General features: G+C 55.2%; 2 protein-coding genes across 2 annotated transcripts; one reads left to right on the top strand and one right to left on the bottom strand.

Annotated features, from left to right (window-relative positions):
• Positions 1–3612: 3612 nt before the first annotated feature.
• Positions 3613–8887, top strand: CHPF2 (chondroitin polymerizing factor 2). Its single transcript, XM_011984329.1, has 4 exons — positions 3613–4348; positions 5136–5700; positions 6494–6676; positions 7439–8887. The coding sequence occupies exons 1-4, from the start codon at positions 4086–4088 to the stop codon at positions 8744–8746; spliced, it is 2319 nt and encodes a 772-aa protein (XP_011839719.1). The 5' UTR covers positions 3613–4085; the 3' UTR covers positions 8747–8887.
• A 158-nt stretch (positions 8888–9045) lies between these two features.
• SMARCD3 (SWI/SNF related, matrix associated, actin dependent regulator of chromatin, subfamily d, member 3) lies at positions 9046–18795 on the bottom strand. Its single transcript, XM_011984328.1, has 13 exons — positions 18537–18795; positions 15513–15724; positions 13709–13751; positions 12774–12896; positions 12534–12656; positions 12188–12283; positions 11928–12029; positions 11543–11704; positions 10484–10581; positions 10188–10323; positions 9699–9821; positions 9471–9572; positions 9046–9229 (listed from the first exon to the last, which is right to left on the bottom strand). Exons 1-13 carry the CDS (start codon positions 18612–18614, stop codon positions 9176–9178), a joined length of 1452 nt encoding a protein of 483 aa, XP_011839718.1. The 5' UTR covers positions 18615–18795; the 3' UTR covers positions 9046–9175.

Here is an 18795-nt window from a genome sequence, read left to right as displayed (position 1 = left end):
TTTTTTTTTTTTTTTTTTTTTTTTTTCAGAGATGAGGTTTTGCCATGTTGCCCAGGCTGGTCTGGAACTCCTGGGTTCAAACGATCTGCCAAAGTCACTTTGGCCTCCCAAAGTGCTGGGATTACAATCCCAGGCATGAGCCACTGCACCTGGCTACAATTTTAAAATTTTCTTATAGAGATCGCGTCGTCCTATGCTGCCCAGGCTGGGCTCAAACTCATGGGCTCAAGAGATCCTCCTGCCTCAACCTCCTGAAATGCTGGTATTACAGGTGTGAGCCACCATCCCTCCCCCTGCCCACCCCGCCCTGGGTTTAGCCAGAGAAAAGAACTTGGGATGAGGGGAGAAGAAATAGGGAAAGAGAAATGGGAAAATGGGGGAGAAAAGGAGATGAGTAAAGAGAGATAAGAAAAGGACTGGCTAAATTTGAAAAAAATCACAGCGGGTCAGTGCTGGAAACAAGAACATTTGGCTTAGATTCTGTTTAAATTACGAAGAAATGGAGACCCAAGGAAGGAAATGTCTCCTGGAGAATTACCTAGGAACTTAGTAACTGAAAAGGATCTGGACCTGCACTGTTGAATATGGTAGCCTCCAGCCATACGTGGCTATGGAGCACTTGAAATGTGGCTAGTCTGAATTGAGATTTGCTGTTAAGTGTAAAATACACATCAGATTTCAAATATTCTGCATAAAAAATGTAAAATATCTCATCAATAATTTTTCATATTGACTACATGTTGAAATGATTTGTATATATTTAATAATACAATAAAATATTAAAATTAATTTTACCTTTTTAACTCTAAAAAATGTGGTTACTAAAAAATTTTAAACAACATATATGGCTCACATTTGTGGCTTGCACTAGATTTCTACTGGACAGCGCTGGACTAGACATCTTCTGACCTTGAGCTAAGTGTCTCTGCTGTTTCCCAGAGTCTCTTCCAGCAAGTCATTTACCACCTACCATGTGCCAGCTGATGAGAAGAGATTCAGTTGCAGTCTAAGGATGAGACTAAAACAGGGATAACACGTGCTGATAGGCAATATATCAGTGATTCTATCTCATATACTCCTAGAATGGTATATATATAAGATATTCATACAAGATATTCTTGAGTGGTTCTTAACTTTACCAGCCCCAATGTTCCATTTTAATAACATTTTTACAACTCCCCATTTACTATTTTGAAATGAAGTTTATAGATGGTATAGCCTAACTACATACATAATTTCAAAAAAATTATAGTGTCTGAATCAAAGCAGAAAGAAGAAATAAAGGAAATCCTTTATAATAAGATAATACTTTTATTTCAGTATGCTAGAAAGCATAATTAGTCAGATGCTTGTATTTATGCATAGGAGCACCTTGACTGTGGCAGTGCAAATGCAGACATGCAGACCTAACGCTGTGAATAACACTGCTATCAGTGACACAGTTCTCCAAAATGGTAACTCCGAATAAATTCCTGAACACAACAAAGTATAATCTTCCTTCTGTTAACATGGTGGTTACATTCCTTAAAAATTCAGCACATTTCACACCCCTACAAGATTACTTTGTTTTTGTATATAAGACACAGGCACATCAGATGATTATAACCAGTGTTTTCCTTTTTTTTTTCTGTTTTAACCTATATGAATGTTCAGTAGGACATGTGAAAGCTGTGCGGGATCAGGACAGTTTTCTTGTGTGATACTATCTTGCAATGTGCAAGACACGGAGCCTCCTTGGCTCCTCTCCCCCAGTCATTTGACAACAAAATTGCCCCATACATTTCCAAATTGCTCCTTAGGGACAGTGCCATTCTGGTTGGGGAACCACTGTGGTGGTCCGAATGCCCTACCTGTTCCCTGTTCCCCAGCCTTACTTTGGGCTGTTCTCCCCTCACCAGGCTCTAAGATGCCCTGGACCTTCCCAGTTCTTCTCCAAGCCAATCTCTTTCTTCTCTCAGGACGTTCCGGTGCTCTTTTCTTTGCCTGGAAAACTGTCCACTTCATGTCTGGATAACTCTTCCTGAACCTCTGGACCTCAGCATTACCAAATTCCCAATCTAATTTAATACTTTCTGTTTAGTTTTTCCACAGGACTCTGTGCTTTTCTGCAATGGTACTTATCACAGATTGGGATTTCTACCTGTTTTATTCTTGCTATGTCAAGTGTGTTTATTACCTGTCTCCCTCAACTTACAGTTCCCTGAGAGCAGGGACCATGCCCATCTCGTCCACCACTTGTTTACCCAGCACTCACGAAGATGCCCGGAACTTAGGTACGTGTCTGGCAAACAACAAACATTTCTTAGGCAACTGAAAGGCTGATGGGATTCCCCAGCCAATTGGGAGAAAAGCGCTCTCGAGGGTGGGGGTATGCTTTTTCCAGAACTGATAGGGTTCAGCCCAAGCTACGGGGCAGCTTTGGTCCACTCTGGATTTGCCTGGATTCGCCTATGTGGGGCCGCACGCGTCTTACTGAGGGGCTGCCGGCTGCGGCCAGGCAGCCAGTATCCTGGCTGAGGCTGCTATGCGCTGTGCGGTTAAGCCGTGGGAGCGACCATAGAGAGCGCGCGGGCGGAGCGAGCGGCCGGATGCGGTCACCATAGAGACGGGTGACTGACAGGCAGCGGAAGAGGAAGCTGCGGACAGGGGCTGTGAGGTGGCAGCGGCTGCAGCAGCGGAGCCGGCGCCTCAGCGGGAACTGGGGTCTGTTCCCCCTTCCCCGTCCCTGCTCCCTGCCAGGCGCGTGTGGGACGCCGCTCTTGGTCCCCACGTCTCCGCCCCGCCCCTTCCCTGGACGCCGGGAGCCCCTGGCCGTCCTTTATCCGGCGTCCGCCGGCCCCGGGCCCTGAAACCCGGGCCCCCTCCCCGAGGGCCTTGGGCATCCCTCCTGGTCCTGCGCTCGCTGCCTCGGTGCTGTCTCTGGCGCGGCCTCCGCTCCCGCCGACGGGCCCGAGAACGAGGTCTGTGCCCCAGTCTCCCAGCCGCGACCTCCGACCCCTACTCGCAGAACGACCTGAGCTGGACTCCCGAGCCCCCTTCCTAGCAGCCCGGTGACGTGGCCAGTTTCTGTTTTGAGACGAACGGCGAAGACTCGCGTTGGGCCTTCGTTCTAGGGCTAGATTTGGTCTCTGATCGCCGAGAGGTAGAGCAGGGGCTCTGGGACCCCGGCAGGGGTCCTGTGGGAAGCCGGCCGCGCTTCTCTTTGCGTTCCCAGGACCCTGGCGTTGTCTCTAGTTGCTGCTTGTCCTGTTTGCTTTTGGTTTGTTTCGTTTGCCCCCTGGGGCCTTGGTAAAACCAGGCACCGAATCGCTTGCACACAGTAGGAGTTCCAGTCCGTGCCTGCTGTCTCCTCAGCAGCTGGGGTTCCGAGGAGAATGCCCTGCAAGATGGCTCCATCGGCCATGGCGCTCCTGAGAGGCTGTCAGTGCTGAGTCACCGATGTACCTCATTCGGGTGGGCAGAACTTGTGTGTGCCATGCGAGTGGCTCCTGACCGCTTTCCTGTAGCCATTGCGTCTCCTCACACGCAGGGAGCAGAGTAGAAAGAGGCTCTGACCCCTTCCCTTGTGCCCGCCAGGCCTGCCGCAGTAGCCCGCCTGAGAACCGGTGCCAGAGGCATGCTCCGGCTCCTCTGTTTGAGGGCTGTTGTTTTGATGGATCGTGTGCTTTTCCCTAACCTCTTATCACTTGCTGTCATCTGTTGACTTAGGCCCAGTCTGCAGATGTGTGTAGTGCTCCTTTTTGGGTTAGCTTTGGCAGTATTGAGTTTTACTTCCTCCTCTTTCTAGTGGAAGACAGACCATAATCCCAGTGTGAGTGACTTTGATTGTTACATTTATTACCGTTTTGGCTGGGGGTTAGATCTGACACCTTCACCTTTGAAGAACAGGCAGAAGGAGTTGTGAAGACAGGACAATCTTCTTGGGGATGCTGGGCCTGGAAGCCCTCAGGCCTTGCTCTGTCATTGGCCTCACTGACCCCAGGTTCCCTGGTTAAAACTGCAAGCCTACTACTGGCCTGGTACCCATCAATCCATTGATCCTTGGGGCTGTGCCCCTGGGCACCCACCTGGCAGGGCCTACCACCATGCGGCTGAGCTCCCTGTTGGCCCTGCTGCGGCCAGCGCTTCCCCTCATCCTAGGGCTGTCTCTGGGGTGCAGCCTGAGCCTCCTGCGGGTTTCCTGGATCCAAGGGGAGGGAGAAGATCCCTGTGTCGAGGCTGTGGGGGAGCGAGGAGGGCCACAGAATCCAGATTCGAGAGCTCGGCTAGACCAAAGTGATGAAGACTTCAAACCCCGGATTGTCCCCTACTACAGGGACCCCAACAAGCCCTACAAGAAGGTGCTCAGGTGAGAGCAACATGTATGCATAGTCCCCAGACACTGGCCCTGTTTTGGGCTGGTGTAAATCCTTGCCGCTGCCTTTCCGCTGGCAATCGGCGTCAGGCAACTTGGAGCAATTCTGGCTTATTTTCCATCATGGTTTCTTCCTGTATTTTCCCTCCTTCTCAGGTCTTAGAAAGTCTCACATTCATTGGTGTTAAATTAGGGTTCAATGTTTTTTGTTTGTTTGTGTTTTTTTGTTTTGTTTTGAGATGGAATCTTGCTCTTGTCGCCCAGGCTGGAGTGCAATGGTGCAATATTGGCTCACTGCAACCTCTGTCTCCTGGGTTCAAGTGATTCCCCTGCCTCAGCCTCCCGAGTAGCCGGTATTACAGGCGCATACCACCATGCCCAGATAATTTTGTATTTTTAGTGGAGACGGAGTTTCTTCATGTTGGTCAGGCTGGTCTTGAACTCCTGACCTCAGGTGATCTGCCCGCCTTGGCCTCCCAAAGTGCTGGGATTACAGGCGTGAGCTACCGCGCCCGGCCAGGGTTCGATGTTCTTGAACAGAGTAGGAATTGCATCTAACCTATCTAGTCTATCCATAGTAGACACCCTCCCTTCCCAAATCAATTCCAATGTCAGCTACTTAGTGGATACTCAGTTGAGTACCTAATTAATATTGACAAGGAAGGAGGTTTCTCCCTTCTCAGCCTCAGCTCACTCACTTCTAGAGGGGGATGTATATACTGAATAAGCTGGGTTCCTAAAGATTAGGGAGTTGACCCTTGGCACACCGGTCTCTCCACAGGACTCGGTACATCCAGACAGAGCTGGGCTCCCGTGAGCGGTTGCTGGTGGCTGTTCTGACCTCCCGAGCTACACTGTCCACTTTGGCCGTGGCTGTGAACCGTACAGTGGCCCATCACTTCCCTCGGTTACTCTACTTCACTGGGCAGCGGGGGGCCCGGGCTCCAGCAGGGATGCAGGTGGTGTCTCATGGGGATGAGCGGCCCGCCTGGCTCATGTCAGAGACCCTGCGCCACCTTCACACACACTTTGGAGCCGACTACGACTGGTTCTTCATCATGCAGGATGACACATATGTGCAGGCCCCCCGCCTGGCAGCCCTTGCTGGCCACCTTAGCATCAACCAAGACCTGTACTTAGGCCGGGCGGAGGAGTTCATTGGCGCAGGCGAGCAGGCCCGGTACTGTCATGGGGGCTTTGGCTACCTGTTGTCACGGAGTCTCCTGCTTCGTCTGCGGCCACATCTGGATGGCTGCCGAGGTGACATTCTTAGTGCCCGTCCTGACGAGTGGCTTGGACGCTGCCTCATTGACTCTCTGGGCGTCGGCTGTGTCTCACAGCACCAGGTGACAGCTCTTTCAAGTCATTCCCGGTCTCTGATAAGCTAGTGGGGGATGAGTGATTAGCTTTCCTCCCAGCAGCACCTTGGAGGCCATTGTTCCTCCTTCCTGGCCACTGACCGCCCCCGTGGGCCCTCTGTTGCTCACCTTTGGCAATCTGAGAACCTGGGGCTATCAAAAGTGGTACCTTGTTAGGAACCCGTAAGCAAGACCAAAGGGTGCTCCTACTCACCAGTCCTTCTCCCCTGCCCCCCTGCCCTCCACACCTCTCCTGATATCAGCACTTCAGTTATGGCAATGTGGGCATGTCTTAGAGATGGCTACTCCCCAGAGAAGTGAGGTGATCACTTTTCCAGCTCAGAGAGCTGCCCTGTTTATTGTCCCGGAGAAGAGTGGAAGAACCCAGAGGTGGCTCATCCTCTCAAACCAAAGTATTGGGAAGATTTTCTGGCTTACTTCTTTCATTCCCTTGAGGAACAATGGGAATCTTTGGGGGAAGAGAGCATCCTTATTACTTTTAATATGTTATTTGTGTGACGGCTCCTTGCAGAGCAGGGCTAGCCCATAGACAGTGCACTGAGAGTAGCCGAGAGTGTCCTTAGTTGCCTACTTACTTTCTACTTTCCAAAATGTGGGCAGTGAAAGAACTGGGGTTAAGCGAGGTGCTGGAAAGGGTGCCTCCTCTGTCCTCTGTTCTAACGCAGCAGTGCTAACAGACGTGAACACTGAGTATGGTTAAGGGTGGTTTGGGACTGGCAGCTCTTGTGTGTGTCATTGATTGGTCTGATTGTCCCTCTAGGGGCAGCAGTATCGCTCATTTGAACTGGCCAAAAATAGGGACCCTGAAAAGGAAGGGAGCTCGGCTTTCCTGAGTGCCTTCGCCGTGCACCCTGTCTCCGAAGGTACCCTCATGTACCGGCTCCACAAACGCTTCAGCGCTCTGGAGTTGGAGCGGGCTTACAGTGAAATAGAACAACTGCAGGTGAGCTGAAGAGGAGCAGGTGGGCAGAGGACTGCAGTCAGAGGGTCAGAGAGAGCCTGAGATGTCCAGGCGTACAATGAGCGAGCAGCTGGCAGTGGGGCTGGTCTAGGCCCTGTATAATGGCAGGGCAGGAAGAGGCTGACCATACTTACATTTAAAACAACTACAGGGACTAAGGTCTTTGGGGGTCCAAAGCAATCATAAGGTAAGCTCCCAGGACAACTTGAATGCAGCTAAAGGGGTTTGCAAGTAGACTCTGAGGATCAGGAAGCTCCGCACAGTGTTCAGACAGAATAGTTTTAGCTCTTCCTCAATAGTGCCTGTCCACTGGGGAGGCAAAAACTGAAGTTTCTTAACTTCTAGAACTGTCCCAAGAAAGCCCAAGGGTGGAAGGTAGAATTCTCAAGTTGAATGTCGGGGTTGGCAGAGGTGGAGTATAGATGAAAACAAGGGTGTGATTATGAAGAAGATGTGAGTCCTTTGGGTATGGGAGAGAAAGGCTATTGAGCTTCTATTTCAAGATATTTTTACCTGTGCAAAAAGCACATTTTCCACCTCCTTCTCATGGCATTTGTGTAAGGCGAGTAGGATTCCTATCTGTTTGCATTTTAGAGGTGAAGAATAATGTACAAGGGATTCAGTGATTAGCGAGGGACCCGTCACTAAGTGTTGATGGAGTTGGGACAGAGCTCAGCTGTTTGAATCTTACAGCCCAGGCAGCTGGAGCTGGCACTAACTTGAGGCGCATTCCCTCCAACCCAGGCTCAGATCCGGAACCTGACCGTGCTGACCCCCGAAGGGGAGGCAGGGCTGAGCTGGCCCGTTGGGCTCCCTGCTCCTTTCATACCGCACTCTCGCTTTGAGGTGCTGGGCTGGGACTACTTCACAGAGCAGCACACCTTCTCCTGTGCAGATGGGGCTCCCAAGTGTCCGCTGCAGGGGGCTAGCAGGGCGGACGTGGGTGATGCATTGGAGACTGCCTTGGAGCAGCTCAATCGGCGCTATCAGCCCCGCCTGCGCTTCCAGAAGCAGCGACTGCTCAACGGCTACCGGCGCTTCGACCCAGCACGGGGCATGGAGTACACCCTGGACCTGCTATTGGAATGTGTGACACAGCGTGGGCACCGGCGGGCCCTGGCTCGCAGGGTCAGCCTACTGCGGCCACTGAGCCGGGTGGAAATCCTACCTATGCCCTATGTCACTGAGGCGACCCGAGTGCAGCTGGTGCTGCCGCTCCTGGTGGCTGAAGCTGCTGCAGCCCCAGCTTTCCTCGAGGCCTTTGCAGCCAATGTCCTGGAGCCACGAGAACATGCGTTGCTCACTCTGTTGCTGGTCTACGGGCCACGAGAAGGTGGCCGTGGAGCTCCAGACCCATTTCTTGGGGTGAAGGCTGCAGCAGCTGAGTTAGAGCGACGGTACCCTGGGACGAGGCTGGCCTGGCTCGCCGTGCGAGCAGAGGCCCCTTCCCAGGTGCGACTCATGGACGTGGTCTCGAAGAAGCACCCTGTGGATACTCTCTTCTTCCTCACCACTGTGTGGACGAGGCCTGGGCCCGAAGTCCTCAACCGCTGTCGCATGAATGCCATCTCTGGCTGGCAGGCCTTCTTTCCAGTTCATTTCCAGGAGTTCAATCCCGCCCTGTCACCACAGAGATCACCCCCAGGGGCCCCGGGGGCTGGCCCTGACCCCCCCTCCCCTCCTGGTGCTGACCCCTCCCGGGGGGCTCCTATAGGGGGGAGATTTGACCGGCAGGCTTCTGCAGAGGGCTGTTTCTACAATGCTGACTACCTGGCGGCCCGAGCCCGGCTGGCAGGTGAACTGGCAGGCCAGGAAGAGGAGGAAGCCCTGGAGGGGCTGGAGGTGATGGATGTTTTCCTCCGGTTCTCAGGGCTCCACCTCTTTCGGGCCGTAGAGCCAGGGCTGGTGCAGAAGTTCTCCCTGCGGGACTGCAGCCCACGGCTCAGTGAGGAACTCTACCACCGCTGCCGCCTCAGCAACCTGGAGGGGCTAGGGGGCCGTGCCCAGCTGGCCATGGCTCTCTTTGAGCAGGAGCAGGCCAACAGCACTTAGCCTGCCTCAGGGCCCTAACCTCCTTACCTTTCCTTTGTCTGCCTCAGCCCCAGGAAGGGCAAGGCAAGATGGTGGACAGATAGAGAATTGTCACTGTATTTTTAAAATATGAAAATGTTATTAAACGTGTCTTCTGCCAAACTGTTTTTTAGGTCTAGGGAAAATTGAGTGAGGAGAATCCAAGGGAAGGGTATGGGGAGTTTGTCCAAAAGGACCCACTGTCTCCTCACCCTCTTCCCTCCCCCTTCCCTCCCCCTTCACCCCCCACCCTCCCCAGTTTCCAATGACCATGCGGCTGCTGTCAGATGAATGACTTTTAATCTAGCCCCGCACCCCAAGGTGGCAGAGGAGTGATGCTGGAGCCCAGGGCAAAGCACTGGGGCCCGGGGCACGGCCGGAAGTTCTGTCGTGCTGCTTATTTCTGGGCTCCTAGGTGTTGCGCACAACCAGCGACTGCTCCAGCTCCTGCCTGCGCTGCTGGATCTTTAGAGGAAGTGAGAACAGGAGCAGGTGTCAGTGTTCCTGGTGAGTGATCAGGACAACCCCCACCTACTGACACCGCCTGCCATGGAAGAGCATCTGGGAGCAGGGAGGGCCATTGCATGGTGAGGCGGTATGGTGAAGCTTTACTGTAGGGAGCTGTGAGGGCTGCCCACAAGCTGAACAGGGAGGTTTCTCTTGGAGTTGAGGAGGGGGAAGCCTTAGGGCAAGGGTCCCTCCATACCTTGCAGTAGAAGTAGCGACTGACAGCCTCCTGGGACCAGGGCTGGTGGTAGAACTCAGCCCGGCGCTCCTCTTCGGGGTTGCCGGCTACATCTGTCATCACCTGGGAGGGAGCGTGGGGTGAGCCCTGAGCCCCGAATCCCCTCACCTGCCCCTGGAGTACAACGTTTACTGTCTTTCCCGATGTGCTTGTCTTCCACTCCAGTACTCCCTGAGTCTCCCTCTTCACCTTGAGGTCCCGGCTCTGGGAGCGGAGCAGGTCTTGGACATAGCCTTTGGGGTCTCTGGAGAAGCTTAGCATGAAGTCCCTCTGGATCTTGAGCTGGTTTATGGACTCAATCGTCTCATGGATCTGCAGGTAGAAAGATAGATGCTTTCCACCTGGCTGTGGTGATGTGGGAGAGGAGGGAAAAGGAAGTGGGAGGGCAGGGGAGGCCTGTGAAGGACAACCCCTCAGAGCCCCTGATTCCTCTGAAGTCCCAGGGGCGGAGGGCATGGGCAGAACTAAACTTGGAATGAGGTTCAACTCCAAGCAGCATGGAAGGGCCATTTGTGCCCCATTGGCCCACAGTCTGGTCTCTCTTTTTTTTTTTTTTTTTTTTTTTAATTTTTTAATTTAACCCAGACTGCTCATCTGCAGCCACACCCTGGTCTCAGAAAAGTCTCCTCTGTCATCTCTGGGTTAATATCCCACTCCGGCTCTGGGCTTGGGCCCCACCTTACTGTCCAGAGCACTGATCTCCTGCTGGTTGGCCGTGGACAGGAGGAAGCTGCTCATCTGTCCCTTTAATGGCTCCTCTACCTCCACGTCAATGTCATAGCACGCCGTCTTCTTCTGGTCTGAAGGGTCCACGCTGCCAGGGAAGTCCAGCCCTTGGTGTCCACGATGCCCCCATACAGGCCCCAGGGCGCAGGGGCTGGGGCAGATCCAACAGGGAGGGAGGAGAGGGAGGGGCAGGGAAGGCAGGAACGAGATCATTCCCTGGTCTGAGAAGCAAGCTGGGGCCACCTCACCTGATGACATGGTTGATGACAATTGGGTCAGGGGGCAATAGCAGGGCTGTGAGGCGCTGGGGAATCTCAGAAAACTTCAGCCGAGGACAGTCAAAAATCTGAAGCAGGACAATTGGGGAGAGAGAGATCACTCTTCTTGAAGAGATCATCACGCAGTTGTAGATCCTTTTGTTCTAGAAAGGCTGCAAGAAGCTGAGAGGAAGTCTGATTCCTTAGTGCGCATGGGGATGGGATTGGGGTGGGCTGGTCTGGCAGTGGAGCCACCCATACGGCTGACAAGGTAGGGGGTGGGTCATTGTGGGGCAGGGGTTGAGAGTGCGGGCCCTGAGTCAGCCTGTGTATGTATCACTCCTGCCTCTGCCGCTTACTATGCAGCCTGGAGCAAGTTAACACCTCAGGGCTCATCTCTAGAGTGGGGATGGAAAGAATACCCATCTCCTAGGGCTGCCGTGGGAAGGCAGTGAACTAACACACATAAGGTGCTTGGAGCAGTGCCTGGCACATGGTAAGTGCCCAATAAATATCAACTGCTGTTTTAACTCCTCAGGTTTATCTGCTGTATTTATTTGTAAATGCATTAATAAGAATATTCTCTGTTTTGGTGGAATTTTGCTGAATCACTTTTGCAGCAATTTGATTTTCCTAACTGCCCAGGAGAGTAGATAGGACAGGTATTTTCACTCCACTTCAAAGATAAGGAAACAAGGTTCAGAATCGCTGAGTCACTTACCCAGAGTCCAGACTCAGGACTAGAACCTGGGGATCCTAACTCCAAGTGCCAAGAATATTACATTCCAGAAAGCGGTTGGCTTTGTAGGGTTTCCAGGTCTTCCTAACTTGGGGGGGGCTAACATGGATTGACTGCAGCACAGAGCTAATCCACAGTAGGGCCTGAACTAGAATCCTGGTCGGTCTCTTGGCTCCAAGACCATGACTGTGTACTGCTTCTGCTACTCAGGAATCTAGAAGGGAGGGGTGGTAGTTACCTTGGTAGAGGTACTTCCCCTGCTGGAGAACTCTGCCTGCTCCCCAGATCCCAGGGTTCAGGAGAGAGGTTACCTGCTGGAAATACTTGTCCCCATTGATGTATTCCTTGTCATGGGAGTCCTGCAGCCTGTTGGTCTTCACATACTGCCACAGGGCCTGGACGATGGCTGAGCGGCTCTGTGTGTGCAACCCCAGCAGCCGGGCTAGGCGGGGATCCAGTTTGAACTGGGGAGGCTGAGAAAAGGGGACCGTGAAAGTTAGAACAAAGGGAGAGAAAGGAAGGAGCCCAGGGCCAGGCCATTCAGGACTATGGGGATGTGTTGATTGAGGAAACATGCCCCTGGGGAAGGATAGGGTTGGGAGGGGAAGGAGGTCTCTCGAGATGCACCACTTTGGGACCTAGGCCTGCCCTGAGAGCCTTGTGTGGCGTGTATGGGGCAGCGTGGCAGGTGCAGACCTGGTAGTCCAGCATGAGGAGCAGCGTGCAGCGCACACTCAGATCCCCAGGCCGTTTCACCTGGAAGCCGTCCGTCTCCTGGGTCGTGGGTGTCCGGTGCCACTGTCCAGGAGAGAAGAGCTGTGTCTTCCAAAGGCCCATCTGGAGTGGTGGGGCCCAGGACTCTAGGGTGGTCCCTGACCCAAATCTGTGCTCGTTCTTCAGGGATTCTGGCCTGTGGGAGGGTGGCAATTGAAGGGCGGAGGGGCTCTTGGTCTTACCTCAACAAGGTGGTTGTCAGGACCATAAAGATCTTTGTCCAGCTCGATGACCAAACTCTTGAAGAAAGAAGAGAACTTCCGCTTCTGTTTGCTGGGCTGTGGGAGAGGAACAGGGACCATGGGGGCAGAACAGGGACAGGGTGGGAGAAGCAGAAGGAGGCCAAGTTGGCAGCAGACAGGGCAGTGGGCTTAGATGAAATCCTCTGCACCCGGAATGTCTCTAGGCCTGCCCCCACCTCCCCAGCCTGGGCTGACTCCCTAGCCCTTAGTGCAGACACTTTGTTCTGTTCTCAGTGCAGCCCGTGCCCACCCCAGGACACCTGGAGAGACCTGGGCCGGGACGTACATCATCCAGGAGCTTCCCCTCCACCCGTAGCTCCCAGGAGGCAATGCTGCCATCGGAGTCCTCAGCGTCAGGCTTCGCAGGGTTAAAAGTGTTGGAGATATAGAGACGCAGCTTCCGCTTTTGCTGTAGAAATAGAGTGTAGAACCGGGCAAATGCTGTGTGCTTCCACCCTGACTACCTTGCTTCCCCATCCTGGTCACGCGACTCAAGAGTCCCCTTCCTACCCCCGAACTAAGGCACCTTCATGGGCCTCTTCAGAGCCTCCTGGATGTCCACCCGCTTCCGCATGATGGTTTGATCCAGTTTCCTCTCAAATGCCAAGAGGTCCATGTAAGCCTGGGACTCGGGGACCAGCTCCCGAATCTGGAGGAGGAGGAGCAGGGCAGGAGTCAGAGGCTCGAGTCCAGGGTTGTACCATGGAATGTATGCATGTTGTGCAATCCTAGGGTGCAAAAGATGTCGGGGGAGCCATCCTACTTCTGGGCATGGAGCTTTGACAGTGGGAACAGGACCTCTCCCCAGGATGCTATTATCCAGCAGTAGGGGCCTTGCTGTGTAGGGATAACAATTGATTCTCCCTTTAGGAAGAGCCTTGTGTATCATCACGGGGAGGAGGTAGCAACTGTGGAACCCAGCAAAGCACTAGCCTTTAGTCTCCTCATCCTGTCATTTTCTATGCCCACTGGGCTTCCCCTGGGCCCCTGCAAAGTGCCTAGTAGGGGCTCAATCCCTGGGACAGTTGGACAGCAGTGCTTTCTTCTTTGCTGGCACATTGCTCAGCCCCCACACCTGTCCCAACTGTGCTGTCCCCCATATCCAGCTGGACCTGGGTCCCTTTAGGATGCTCAGGATCTCTGGCCACCTTCTATCCCCTTCATTCTGCCTGGCAGCTTTTGATCCCCTAGCTCTTGCCCACTTCTTGTCCCACAACTCTGTCTTAGTACCACTTGGATCCAGCCCCCTGACAGGCCCCTGTGTTCTGGCCCCAGTGGCTCTGCTGCTTCCCTCCACCTCACCCCCTCCCTCTGGCCTAGGGAGCCTCACTTATTAATGAGTTTTTTTAAACAAAAAGTGAAAGTGACTGTGACACTGAAGCTCTGCTTTTGAGGGGGGAGGGGAGGGCAGAGCAGCAAAGGGTAGGGGGTGGGCTGGGGGCTGCTGTGAAAGACACTCACCCTTTGAGGGAGGATTTTGTCAGCCATCTTCCTCCTCTTGGCACTGTACATTTTTTAAAGAAAAAACCAGGTTACCATGGCGACAGATCTGGGAGTAACGAGGCCACCTGCTAAATTATCCCGACATCTCCGCCCGCCTGGCTGGGGTTCCCACAGCCCGCTTGTCTGCCCGCCCAAGGGCTATGACGGTGGTGTGTGGAACTGGTGCTCTGTCCTCTCTAAGGACACAGGGGTGACCCGTCCATTCTCTGGCCTGGGAGCCCCCTTCTACCCTGCCACTTCCTTAGGGACAGAGAAATTTAGACTTAGGAGGGACTGGCGAGTGGAGGTGGTGCTGCCAAAAGATGGGAGCTGCAGAAGTGTTTGAGGAAAGGTGGGGATGAGGGAGGACAAAGGAGAGGGAAGCCGCCAGGTCTGAGGACCTTTTCTGGAAAGCAGGGGGTGCCCTGTCCAAAGGATTCTAAGCTCAGAGGGAGGGAGATAGACGACTTCCTTCCTATCCATGGAGCGGTAGGTGATGGTGTGAAGCTGGCGGGACTTGCATCCCTTCCAGGCACCCTGGGCTTGGAAGAGAATGCTGATGAGCAGGGGTACTCATGCCCTGGGACTACCTGGCAACAAGGTGAGGGACATGCTGCAGCCATAGGCGCCCAGAATGTGCATGGGTGTGACTTCAGGCTGAGGCCAAATTGACTAGGCCCAGGGTAGTAGCAGCTGGATGTGAGCTCTTTCTGACCCACTAGCTGCTGCTGACTAACCCAAAAACCCCCAGAAAAACCTTGGCGGGTCAAGAGATGAAAACGCAGCCTAGAGAATAGCTCCATACTGCCCCCGTGTGGTGTTCTCAACCACTACCCCCTCCCTATGCAGAAATCTAAGGCTAACAAGCAGATTTCATTAAAGGTCTGGTTTGTTTTAGACAGATTATCTATGTGTAACTCTCCATTTATACAAGATAAATCAGGGAATTACCGTTTGCTGTACAAAATGACGATGCACTTTACAAAATAATTCATCATGGGATTCCTATAAGTGGTGAATTTTCCCTGATGTGTAAAAAATACTTAATGAGGTAAAATTGATATTACACCTTTTATAGAAATCCATCTGTTGTGCAAAAAAAGCGTGTGTATTTGGCTAAATACTGAAATCCAGAGGGGCACTGCTGTTGCCAGGAGCCAGCAGGGGCTTTGAGGGTGCCACCAGCTGCTGGAGGAAAAATAAGGCAATGCGCTGGCCCTGGTGGCTTGGGAGCAGACCTGGTCCAGAGTGCCTAAGAATTAAGAGCGGAACTGGGCAGAGACCACCTACCACAGGGCAAATCCCCAAGCTCCACCCCCAGGGCCAGAGAGTCCCATTGAGAAAATCTGGAGTGGCTTTGAAACAGTCCGGGGTCTGGCAGGAAGGCTCAGCGGAGAACTACACTTTGGACAACACAGTCCTACAGCTCTGCCCTCAGTCCCACTGGAAGCCCCGCCCCCACCCCAAAGACTGAAGCATCACCCAGAACCTGATGGGTGGAGAGAGGGACTGAGCAGGTGACAAGGAGAAGGGTGAGGGGAGCGTGCAGGGAAGCGGTACCGGCTGCCGACGGCCACAGCCTGTCTCTACCGTGGGCACACAAAAGAATCAGGCCGGTGCCCCCTAAGCCCACCTCCCCAGAGGGCATCCGATCCGGGAAGCCTCGCTCCCCGCTAATCATTCTTCCTCACCTCTTCCAATCCCCGCTACTCTCTCACCTGGTCCCTGCGGGTCCCCAGGGCCCGCCCCTGCACGCCCCCTCCGCGCCGGGCCTCCCACTCACCTGCGGCTCCGCGCGGGGGCGGTGGGCACCGGCTGGCCCTGGCTCTGTGCCTGGCTCTGCCCGGGCGGGGGCGCTGCTCGCTTACGGGCGGGCTCCATGCCCGCGGGGGCCAGGCCGGGTCGCACGGCGGGGCTGCCCATGTAGGGGGAGCCCGGGGGGCCCATGGGCGCCCCCTGGTGGGGCATCCGGGCTCCAGACGGCATCCCGGGGCGCTGTGGGTGGGCGGGGGTGAAGCAGAAACGGGCGCCCGTGGGTCAGACCAGGGCCCCCAGCTCCAGGCGCGGTGAGCCGGCGTCTCCCCTCCCCCACCAGACCCTCGGCTGGTGACCCTGAGCGCTGAGCGATGGGTGGGAACGATGGGTAGGAGGGGCAGGGGCGCCGGAATACGCGCGGCTCTGGCGGAGGGGCTTGGCGTCTGGCTGTAGGAAGCTAACTGAAGCCAGGCACCGCACAGGGCATTGCGAGCCTCGGGGCTGCGGAAGGTACCGCAAAAATGAATATTAATGGCTCCTTTCAACCTTTCAAAGATGTTCACATCCACATGCTCCTCTACAAGACAGTCTGAGCAGGTCCTTTCATCCCCACTTGACGGATGGGGCCACTGTGGCTCAAGGAGAAAAACGACCTCGCCAAGGTCACACAGCTCATCCAGGCCCGGCCAGCCCCTGAAGGGCTGCCTCCTGGGGGCCCAGGGCTTTGCTCTCTGCAGCTTGGTTGAAGTCAGGTACCCGGCTCCCTGCTCCGACTTCTGCTCCTCCTCCTGCTCCTCCTTCTCAGGCTTCACTTCTTGGGCGGTTCTGCCTGGCACTCACTAGCTCCTCATCTCAGCCACTCTGCTCCCTGCTTTGACCCTTCTGTCCCAAACCCCACTCCCCTCGACTGACTCCAAGTCCCCACACCCAGGGTCTTCGCTGACCCAGGGTCTAAGCTGCCCTCCTAATTTGCTCCCAGGGTGAGGGCTGGAGGCAGGGCAGGCAAGGGCAGCCTGCGGGGGCACCCCAGACCCTGCCAGGATTCTCTGATTGGGAGGAGGGGAGCTGCGTTGGAGGTGGGCTGCCCAGGGGGCCTGAGGTGGGTCAGGGCAGTGACACTTCCACTCACATTTCCCTTCCTGTCTGCCCAGGTCAGCAGCCACCTCCTCCTCTTCCCATCCCCACCCCAGCAAGGTCAGCAGTCAGGGTTCAGGGGGCTGTGGAGACTGAGAGGAGGCGGCTCCTCCTCCCTTGCCACTACCCCTGGGTGGTCAGATGGGGTGTAAATGAGATGCAAATGCATCGAGCGAAGTGTTCCAAACCCCACTTGTCCAGACTCCAGAAGGGAGATGGGGAGGGCCAGAGAGAGTTTCAGGGGCTGTGAAACAGAACGAGTGGGGTGGGATGGGGACCGGGACCATGAGAGCAGGAAGAAGATCAGAGGGCAGGGGATGCAAACCCTGGCCCTGTTAACATGGACACACCACCCACCACATCCCCAGGCATGAGGAGGGGCCTCCTGGGCTTGCTGTTTTCCTTCCAACTGCTACCTCTCCCTCCTGGCCCTCCAGGCTCTGTGTCTAACCCTAATGTCCTCCCACCCTCGGTCAGCAGCTGTCTCTGCCTATCTCTCCTGCAGTGAAACCTGCCTGTCCATGTGTCTGCTTCCCTCACCCCACCTGACCCTGTCACTCACGCCTCCAGGGTAGCGGCCCAGAATGGAACCCAGGCCTGGCCACCAGCTAGATGGGGCACTGGGGCTCACAGTCACTCAATAACTGAAGCTCTAAGTTGACCAGATAAAAAAAAAAGTCCACGTGTGCAGCCTCTCCCCACTAGATGGGCCTTTTTAAAGGGGCTCCCACCAGCAGCCAGGTTAGGACTGGTAACTCAGCTAGCTGACATGGACACCTTGGGAAGTTACCCCCAGGGGTCCCTGAGGTTGGAGGATGGGCCACTCCAGGGAGGCCCCCTCTTCCTGTCAGCTGCTCTCCCCAGTTATCAAGGCCAGGGATACTGGCTCATCTGCTGAAGAGGCCCGGAGAGGGAGGCTTCCAGAGCCCCCAGAGAGCTGTGCCCACCTCCAGCCCCACCCCCATGAAAGGCCAAAATCCTAGGGACTCTGGTCTTACTGAGAAGGTGCCTTCCTTGGGGTCACAACCAAATTTGGCCATAGTAAACCTGACAGCTTCTTCTACACAGGGCCTCCACCCCCTCACCCATCTCAAGAGTCGCAGCCCCTGCCTCTCCCATTCCACACCCCTCCACACCCCTCCCAGCCAGGCCCTACTGACTCAGCTCCAGCCTCCCGGGCTCCCACGTGCCTTTGCAGCCTGCCTGTGGCAGGACAGTGCTCCCCTGTCCCTTCGGTCTCTAGGCCTCACATCCCCAACTCCAGCCCTTCCTTCACACCTTCGAGGAGTTAAGGACATCAGCTTCTGGTGGCTGAGTCCGCCAAGGGGACCCTCAGAACCCCTAACTTGGGCTAAGTCCCTAGAGCGGGCCTCTCCCCGACCCTGAGGCAGAAGCTCCAGAGCCCTCCCGCTGGGATGCAGAGGTGGCTCAGCCTGCGAGCTTCCCACTACAGTGCCTCCAGGTGTCACCTGCTCCTTGCTCCGGAGACACAAGCAGTGACACTGTCCCAACGGATGAACAGACAGCCCAGCCCAGCCTCTGCCATGTCCCCATCCCCCACCCCCACCCCCAGGGCAGGGGCAACACCTGGGCCCACAAGGAAAAGAACGAAAGTCAACCTGTCGGCTACAGCGAGGACTCCCCACTTGGGGGGGAGAGTCCCCAAGTCCCACCCCCGCCCCTGACAAGAGCCATGCAAACGCCTCCCTTCCCCGCCTCGCACCAGACCCGGCCGGCCGCCTGGCGACGTGTTCGGGTGCCAGGGCGCCAGCACAGTCCCGGAGCCGGGCCGTGGGCCATGGCGCCCCCCACTAGAGGGGTGGGAGAGCGGGAGTGCCCTCCCGGCCCCTCCCGATCAGCCCTCCATTCAGCCCGAGCCAGCTCGCTCGCCCTCCCCCTCTAACTTTCCCCCACTCACCACCCCATGGACCAGAAACTCAAAAAGTTTGCTTTTCGTGGCTTTGCGCGCCCCTCCGGCAACTTCGTCCGCGGCCATCGGGGTGGGCTCAGCGGCTCCTCTCACTCTCTCTCTCTCTTCCTCTTTCTTTCCCTTTTCTGCCTTTTTTTTTCCTCCAACTCTCCCCTCTGAGTCCTGCTGGGCTCTCTCACACTTCTACTCGAGCGGAGTGGGGAGGGGGCCCCTTCAGGGCTGCCCTGACGGCCCACGGCCCACGCCG

The sequence above is a fragment of the Mandrillus leucophaeus genome, unplaced genomic scaffold (assembly GCF_000951045.1).
Source record: "Mandrillus leucophaeus isolate KB7577 unplaced genomic scaffold, Mleu.le_1.0 Scaffold266, whole genome shotgun sequence".
Lineage (NCBI taxonomy): Eukaryota > Metazoa > Chordata > Mammalia > Primates > Cercopithecidae > Mandrillus > Mandrillus leucophaeus.
This window is presented reverse-complemented; position numbering and strand designations above follow the sequence as displayed.